The sequence below is a fragment of the Hyposmocoma kahamanoa genome, unplaced genomic scaffold (assembly GCF_003589595.1).
Source record: "Hyposmocoma kahamanoa isolate Upper Pololo Valley unplaced genomic scaffold, ASM358959v1 89083, whole genome shotgun sequence".
NCBI lineage: Eukaryota > Metazoa > Arthropoda > Insecta > Lepidoptera > Cosmopterigidae > Hyposmocoma > Hyposmocoma kahamanoa.
The window spans coordinates 2,324-11,521 of NW_020654530.1; the positions used below are offsets into that span (position 1 = coordinate 2,324).

Below are 9,198 nucleotides of genomic sequence, written 5' to 3' on the forward strand. Positions count from 1 at the left end.
CCAGCTGCAGAGACTTCTTCTTAAGGCGGTATGTCTCCCACAGCTGGCTCTCTATGTCCGGGGCATGGCCGTGACGGCGTCGGCACCGGACGTAGGCTCTCCGGGCAGCATTGCAGTCCGCTCGGAGTTTCGCGATCTCCTCCGACCACCAGTAGACCTGATGGCGGGGAGGTCGTCGCCGGACCCGGGGCATGGCCGCGTCGCACACTGCAGTCAGAGCAGCATGCAGGTGGCTCGCCAAATCGTCGGCGGTGACGCCCTCTCTCACTCCAGCAATGAACCAGCGCTGTACTATGGCAGCTTCCTCGACCATCTCCTGGTCCAGCCGACTTAGCGCCCAGCGTGGGAAGCGACTCGGTCTACGAATCGGGGCGGAATGTCCAAGGACCGCGGAGATCTCGAAACGGATATATAGGTGGTCCGACAAGGTCTCCACGTCCTCCACCACTCTCCAGTTTCTGATCCTGCGCGCGACCGCGGGAGTAGCGAACGAGACGTCCACTACGGACCCTCCCTGTTGTCGCACGCAAGTCTGAGCAGTCCCTCTATTCAGGAGGGACAAACCAGAGAGTATACTCCAGATCTGTACAGCACCACCTCGCGCGTCAGAGACGAGATTACCCCACGCTTGCGACTTCGCATTAAGATCGCCGAGGACAATAACTTGCTTCGGCGCTTGTCGCAACACCGCTGTCCTGACGGAGTCAAGAAATGTCTCAAACTCCGCCAGGGAGCGGTTGGGGGAGAAGTACGTTCCAATTATTATGTACTCCCCCCACCCAGTCACTACATACCCCGAGCCCCTTTCCAGAGTGGTGAGAGGGGGGCCCATGCCGTTCCTCACGACCGCCACTAGGCCGTCTAGGTCCCCTGCCCAGTTTTCATGAGCAGGGATGTAGTACGGCTCGCAGGCCACCGCTAAGTCTATTTGCCACTGCGCCATGGACTGCAGGAGCAGATCTTGAGCTCCGGCGCAGTGGTTAAGATTCGACTGGAGAAAGCTAGTGTGTTGAGATGACATCATTCCGACATATTACTAGCCACCTCCCGCGTCTGTTGGCGGTCGACAGTAATGGCGGTCTGGGTCCTAGGGACCGCTTTTTGTTTCATGGGAGGTGGTTTGCAGCTCCTCCCCCCCATGCGGTGGTCCGATGGACGTCCGGCGTCGGCACAGACCGCGCAGCGCAGCACGCCTTTGCAGTTGGAGGCCTGATGGCCCTCGTTGCCGCATCGAAAGCACAGGTCTTCACGACTGCTGCCCGAAGTACACATAGGCCTCGTATGGCCAAGGCCAAGGCATCGATAACAGCGGAGCGGGCGCTGCTCTAGGGCTTGTACCTTGGCAGAGCTCCAGCCGACCAGTATCCTCCCCGCTTCAGCCAGCGTCTTGGCTGTGCTTATTGGGCACTGCACTATCACAGAGCCCATCCCGCCTGGGCCAGGGCGGATCTCCAGGACTTTGACCAGGTCTGTTGTGCACTGCCCAGTCCTTGCCACCGCAGCGGCCACCTTCGCTTTAGTGGCTGAGTCGTCAAGACCCGAGATGCGGATATCCGCAGTCTTTGTGGGCCGGGTGACGCTGGCCACGCCGTCAAGTACAGGGCGGAGCTGTTCCGCCAGCCGGTCGGCTGCCAGTGCACCCTGAGGTCCCGACAGCTCTAGCAATCTGGCCCCGGTGGCCGACTGGCGGAACTTGACTCCCTCTATGCCTAGCCCCGCCAGGTCAACGCGTGCCTCCGCTTCAGCCAGCGCCTGCGCATAGGTCACGCCTTTCTGTGACGCTTCAGGCAGCAAACTTATTACCACCGCGGCAGACTGCGGGGGCTTAAGTTTGGTCTTGGATTTATCCTTGGCTGCCACCTTCTGCGGTGTGCCAGTGCCAGTGACCTTTCTGGGTACAGGCGTGGCGCTAGTGCCCTTGTCAGCTGAGGATTTCTTCTTTCTTTTCCTCCTCTTCTTCTTGTTTTCTACCGTGACCCAGTTTTCTTGGGCTACAGAGGAAGCCTCTGCTGCTGGGGAGGCATTCCCAGCTTGCAGTGGTCCAGGCGCTGGCTTTCGTTGGCCACTGTTCGGCTTGGACACCACTGCGGGCACCACCGACCCTCGTGCCGGTGGCTTTAGAGGCTTGGGCTTCGCCGGCGGTTTCACGGGCCTTTTGTCTACCGATGGAGAGAGGACCATGGTTGGCCTAGCCTCATCCGCATCGGCTGTTCTCCGTCGGTCCGCCGCCAGAGGGGGGCGATGGATCACCGGAGGAAGCAGTCGCTCCTCGATCGTCTCAAGACGGGCATTCACCATGGTGCCAACCGAGGTGATTATCGAGCGCTTCAGATCGTCCAGCATGTCCCCATCCAATAATGGCGGTCGAAGTGATGCTTCCGCAGAGGTCTCCAGCATAGAAGCTCGCATGGCGGTCCGCATGTCTTGGAACTCGCGCCTGTGCGCGGCAAGGTCGGCTTTGAGATTTTCGACCTCCCTCTTGAGCCGACCGTTGTCTGCTCTGAGACGACGTGCCTCCTCCGACTCCGTCCGCGTTGCCAAGGCTTCTACGGCCTCTTGCAAGGCAGTCGCCGCTTCCTTTAGTCTTTTGACAAAGGTTCCCTTCAGTGATCGGGATTTTTGGGCGACCTCAAAGATAGCGGCCACCTTCCTGCCAGCATAGGCCCGCATCTCTTCCGCGGAAAACGCCATTGGGTTTTCTTCCGCGGGAGCCTCGTCCTCCTCTATGTCGAGTACGGGAACTGGAGTCACCTTTCGGTAGGCCCCGCAAAGCAGTTCCCGCTCAATGGGTTGTTCCGCCTCCACATTCTCCCCACGGAGACGAGCCGTGGCTACGCGAAGGTTGACACCTGGGTTGGTGCTCTTGCCACTCTTGCCGGTATGGCCCCTTCCTCGGCGTGCTGTGTTTACTTTCGCGGGAGTGCATGCCTCTTTGGTAAGGCTGCCTTTCCGCGGCATTGTCAACGTCCTCTTACGGGTCGTAGAGGTCGCTGTTCTGCTACCGTCGTCATTAGCGATGACAGACGCTTCCTTAGCGCTCATCACCACTACCTGTTCGTCACCGGTATCGTTAGCAAGTTCCGAGTCCATTTGTCGTATGCGTTCGTCGTGTTCACGGGGATCGACTTCCAGTCGACCCACGAGGCTGTTTTTGCCCCCCCCAGAGTACGAGGGGCTGCCAGCCGCCGAAGCGGATGGGCGGGATTCCCCCTTTCGGGGACCCGCCTGGGGACCATTTTCAAAACGAGCCTTTTCCATGATTGCTTTGGAAGGGGGTGAGCTCCCCACTGGGGGCGCCCTATCGACTGGATACTCTCCAGCCATTCATCCCATCGCCGGGCGCCAGAACTTAGGATTGAGGTAATTTTTATAGAGGTTTTCTTCCTCGCAGCCCTCCTCTCAATGAAGAGGACCCCCGGTCCCACTCAATGTGGGATTACGGGCTGGCCGGAGCCGGTCTTGTGACCGGACACCGCCCACCGTCTCGGTTACGAGTTAGATAGCGCAGGACAGAACCTACGCTATCTTCCTCTCCTCCCAGTGCTGGTTTTGGTCCGCGCCGGCTGAAGCCGGTAGCTTCCATATCTGGGAGCCGTTCCCCTATCCGCCACCTGGGGACGCGTCCGATGGCAGACCAGCAACTGCGCACGGATTTTCTTTTATACCTAACTTAACCTAACTCAACCTAATCGTGTCTTTGCGATAATCATCCAACATATAGTGAAAGAACAACGGTTTCGATACGATTCTGTAAATGAAAATAAAATTCGAGTCGAGACGAAGATCATGTCGAATAACCATGTACGGTCAACTCCTATGAAGATCGAAATCTCTACACTCGAAGTTGTTGACGATTATGTATACCTAGGACAAATTATTCAGTTAGGTATAGGTCCAACTTCGAGAAAGAGGTCAATCATCGAATCCAACCAGGCTGGGCAGCGTTCGGGAAATTACGCCATATCTTCTTGTCCAAAATACCACAGAGTCTCAAGACTAAAGTCTTCGGCCAATGATGACGTGGTCGCTCACTTTGGGCCTAATAAGAAGTTTCAAGGTCACTCAATGGGCAATGGAAAGGGCTATTGTCGGAGTTTCGTTGCGAGTTCGAATCACTTATGAGGATATCTGCAAGGGAACCAGAGTAACCGACATAGCCCAAAGAATTGCAAAATTTAACCCGCGACCGCGTACTGCAAGACGCGGTGGGCAGACCACCCGCAAGATGGACTGATAATCTTGTGAAGGCTGCGGGAATCCGCTGGATGCAAGCGGCAAGAGGCCTATGTTCAGCAGTGGACGTCGTTTGGCTGCCTGTTACAATGCAACCCAAGGTAACAGACGGAAGGTGGGAAGGGTGACCAGTTAGAGAATGGATTCTGATTATTGGATTTCAACATTGACTTACAATTATATGGACGTCGGGTGTTCGAACTTATAGGGCGTTAAAATCGTATACAGAGCGTCATTCACGCTCTAGTCTTCGTTTGTTCGACTGACAGCGAGGCAAGCAAAATTAGACAGTACTGCGATGACATTACAATTTAAATTCAACGTTTTAGCTTTTTCATATTCCTTTACATGTCAGTATGTTTAAATAGGTTGACTTGGGGCATTTTTTTCGTGTTTTTTGTATTAGACCCGTCGTCCAGGATTTCACCCACTGTTCGTGAACCGATTTCAATAACACTTGGCAAATAGATGTAATTGCACAAACTTTTGAAGGTGGGTTTTTTTGATAAAAAAGTTACAATTATTATACTTCAAATTTTTTTAGTTTCAATTTATATTGCGGTTGAACGGAATGGAAGCGAAATTACTGTACATACAATAATGAACTGTATGGTCAATTTGTGCAACGTACAAATTGGATACGAGCCAAAATCTTCCGTAGAATTCTTGCGTATGCTCGAGAATGCTCGCGCATTCCTCGGAAGCTTTCGGCTCGTATCTAGTTTTTATACAATTTACCATGAAGTTCATTATGCTACGTACAATATCGTTATAAAAATATAAATTGAGTAAATTGAGCCGTGTCACAAACGTAGAACCAAAATACCTAAAGAAAATCGCTAAAATAAATTACGTAACTTTGTTGATTTTAACCTAATACTTAAACCTAAAGTGTTTATCCTGCTAAGCCTTCGTCGTATTAAGCCTTGCAAATCAATTAGGAGTCCCATGAGGATCTAATTAATAAACAAATAACGTATAGTACCGCCCTTGGATCTGTTACGCAACGTGTTGCCTACAGTCTTTTGAAGTAGCTAGCGAGCGAGTAAAATTGCATGCTATTCTTTATATGATCATCAATTTACGTAGGTCACACTGCTGGGCATGGGGCTTCTTTGATAAAATTTTTAGAAGTACACCTTTCCTATTTCTGAAGGGCGTTGTGTCAGTAACCATCAGCTCTTTGTGACAGGCGTGTCGCTTACAACGCACACGACTTGTTCATCTCGTCAGTTTGAATCATAACAAAAATTCATGCTTATTGTTTAACATCAAATATAAAATTAAGTTTATTCATCAAACACATACGTCGCCGTGAGTAACAACTGTAACATTATCATTTCCTAAGTTTAAAACTTACATTAAAAGTATTTTAATTGAAAAGTCATATTACAAAATTGAAGAGTATGTTTTAGATAAAGAAGTATGGAAAGACAACATGAGTCTAAATTCCACACAATTATGATTCAAAGTGTATTCCATAGCAATTAAGTTTTTTTGAAAAAAGTAATCCCCACAGTTTCTTGCAAGTTCTTCTCAGGGAAGACAGAACAGTGAACATGAATAAACATGGAGTATATAACCAACGAAATGTTATTTAATTTGTTCGAAAACTATTGTGTCAAATCATCATTGCCAGCCCGAATTCGGGACACTTGACGGATTTCGTCAATTGTTTCACTACAAATTGACCAGTTTTACTCGAGCTTTGCTATAATGGACGAAAATTGGAAAATTACATAATTTATATTATATAATATTTAATTACTAATGAAATGTGATTCCGTTTGTTTTGTAATTAGAGTTTTGCTATTTTTCCCACACTACCGAATGGGACAGCCCCTCATTGTTAGAGATATTATCTTTATTACAATAAATACAGAATATTTTTGGAATATACGGAGACGTACTCACAGGTCAGTTGCTGGCGCTGTACTATTTCAGCTTTCAAATTTGTGATTTCAGCGCAAACGATGGTTGCTATTTAAAAGTGAAATAAGGCCCCAATTGACTAATGACTTGCCAGGGATCGATGACCCTTATTTCGTCTCTGGTTAGACACTCGATGGGAATAACTGATTTTACGAAGTACCTATAACTTAAAAAAACGACTTATTAAGTAAAGAAAGAATTCAAAACAAGCATTTAGTGCATCCATGACTAGTACGATGGATCAAGACATAGGCATAGGCCTCCACAACGATCTCCACGACGATCGGTCCTGCGCTGCCCGCATCCATCGGTTACCCGCGACCTTTACCAGATCGTCGGTCCACCTTTGGGGGCTACCCACTGAGCGTCGTCCGGTGCGCGGTCGCCATTGAAGAACCTTTCTGCCCCACCGGCCATCGGTTCTCCTAGCTATGTGCCCCGCCCACTACCACTTCAGCTGAGCAATTCTTCGAGCTATGTCGGTTACCTTAGTTCTCCTACGGATTTCCTCATTTCTGATTCTATCACGTAGGGTAAAACCGGGATAGATGCCGCAGTGGGATAGGTGCCTCGTTTTCAAAAAACCTAAGTTTCCCAAATGGCAACAAAGAATAATTAGTTTAAATAAGAAGTATAGACACCACTCATCAAAGTTCCTGCAGGGCTTCGTGTGGAATAGACGCGTTTGGCTTGGTTCAAAATTTCAGACGCAAGTATTTACTGTCGCATAACTTTGTAAGTTACAATAAATTCCGTTTTATTTTTATTATAACTATACACTGGTTCATTAACTGCGCACCTAGGTGTCAATAATCGCTCTTTTGTATATAGCTTATTTACATAATAAAAGGGCATCTATCCATATCGAATAGGATAGTCGCCTAGATTTTTCGCGGTGTAGGTTAGGTTAGGAGCAAAGGACTAAACAAGAAAATTAGGAAGAGAAAATAAAAAAATACATTATTTTAGTGAAAACGACGTAAATGATAATAGTTTAAAAGTAAATGAAAGTACAAAAAAGACAAATTATTCACAGTTCAAACTGAAAACATTTTTGTTTAGAATGTTTTGATAGCGACAAAAATACGAAGTCAAGTGGGTAGTAACTTTAAATACGTATATGTTTATTATTAAGGATGTAGTATGTACGTATATACAATATATGAAAGATTACAAATAAAACATTTTTATGAATTTTACTATTTTATTCTAAAGGGCGTCTATCCTTCTTAGTATTTTCATTGTGTGGCGTCTATCCATATAGGTATCTATCCTCAAAAAAATAGGTTTGCAAAAAGTAAATTTCTTCAAAATCAGTAAATGTTAGATCAATAAAATCAAGTATTAATGTAATGTAAAAGATTAAACTAGTTATATCCATAGGAATTATTCGTGGTAAACTAATAATTTTTAAATTAGGAGGCCCTTTCAAAAAGTGGGGCATCTATCCCGGTTTTACCCTAGAATCAGAAATGAGGAGGATCAAGACACATAACAATAAATACGGTAGAAATGGTTACTTAGCGTTAGACGTGTGTCAACTAGGTCTCGAAAGAATAGAATAGAATAGAATTGAATATAATTATTTATTTCGGACCATGATCCATAATAATGTTAGTAATACAGTAAATTTTTCTTACGTGCTATGGTTAGTACAATACAAAATTACTTAATTTTAGTGAAAAGAAGTGAAAGTCTAGACCACTACCCTATGCACGTGTAGTTGCACCCAATGTAGTTGGTAGAGGCAGTCCAGCCTATTGGCAACAACGGCTAGGATGCTATTAGCGCTGCCGCGTACACGCATCATAAGTGAGGCAGCCTTCTTGCGTATAATGGCATGAAAGCCACCTGTTTGCGCCTCCGTGAACATGCCGGATGCACTACAGTGTCGCGGCAGCCCCATCAGCATCCTAAAAGCGTTGTTATATTGCACCCTTAATGTATTCAGGGTTCTCTGCGTATACTTCACCCACAGGCTGCTTGTGTAAAAGTTTTGGCAATATGCTTTAAATAATGAAATCTTCACATCTTTGGTGCAACGAACAAACCTGCGGGCGAGCATATTACATCTAACAGACAGGGCCCTTCTCTCCCTCTCCATGTCGGCACTATCATGCAAGTTATCGGTTACCCAGTGACCCAGGTACTTAAATTGAGAGACACGACTTATCTCACTACCATAGAGAAACACCGGCGGCACAGTTCCAACAGAACCTGCCTTCGGCTTAAAAACTAGGAGCTCGGTCTTTTTCGTGTTATACCTGAGTCCATGGGCTTCCGCATATGTCTAACATATCCTGAGCAGCTTACCAAGTGCACTGATCGCAGGAGTCAACAGCACCATATCATCAGCGTAACTGATTGTAAGACCTGAGTACGTGAGTTCAATCCGCCATTTTCTTTTTGTATGTTGTGGTTGTCATTCTTTCGTGCAAATTCTTTAAAATCCTAGAAAAATGCCTTTTTGTGCTGTTTTGGAATGCGAAAAATTATAGCCGCACTACAAATGTTACCCGTGGTGGTATTTCATATCATCGGAAAGTTTTATTTTAATATTTTTTTTTATAAAGAACGAAAGAAAAGTTTCTACCCCTGCAATATGGTCGCTTCTTGTTTGGAGAACTAAATTAATATCTCCAATCCGTCGTCGTTCAGAAATTAACCGCTAGATGGCAGCACATTGATTGAAATTTCAATATGATTAATAGGTATATATTGATGGTGTTGATCTTTCAACGATATGCCAACAGGGTAAAGTTTAAATTGCATTAACAATCCAGAATTTGTTATTTCTTTTTAAATTTGAAACTACGACCAATCAGTATCAAGATTTTGTAATGTTTCAAATTAAGAAAGCGTGAGTTTTGGCGACATCGGTTCCTTTCTTCACTTCCTTTGATTTTTTCTTCCGTGGACTAAGACCCTTAAGTCCATGTACGCTTTGAGTAAAAGAAGCGTTACTGGTTTTATTACCCTATTGTACTAGAAAGGATAAGCCGTTCCAAGAGATCATATTCATCGGTGCAATAA

The 9,198-nt window shown here is 46.6% G+C and overlaps 1 protein-coding gene across 1 annotated transcript; it reads right to left on the minus strand.

Moving 5' to 3' along the window:
• Positions 1-1,020: 1,020 nt before the first annotated feature.
• On the minus strand, positions 1,021-3,324 carry LOC113236198. Its single transcript, XM_026472205.1, has one exon. It carries the CDS (start codon positions 3,322-3,324, stop codon positions 1,021-1,023), a length of 2,304 nt encoding a protein of 767 aa, XP_026327990.1.
• Between the last annotated feature and the right edge of the window lie 5,874 nt (positions 3,325-9,198).

Excerpts from the sequence above, each read along its gene's own strand:
- LOC113236198 (XM_026472205.1), bottom strand. The coding sequence starts at position 3,324 with ATGGCTGGAGAGTATCCAGTCGATAGGGCGCCCCCAGTGGGGAGCTCA.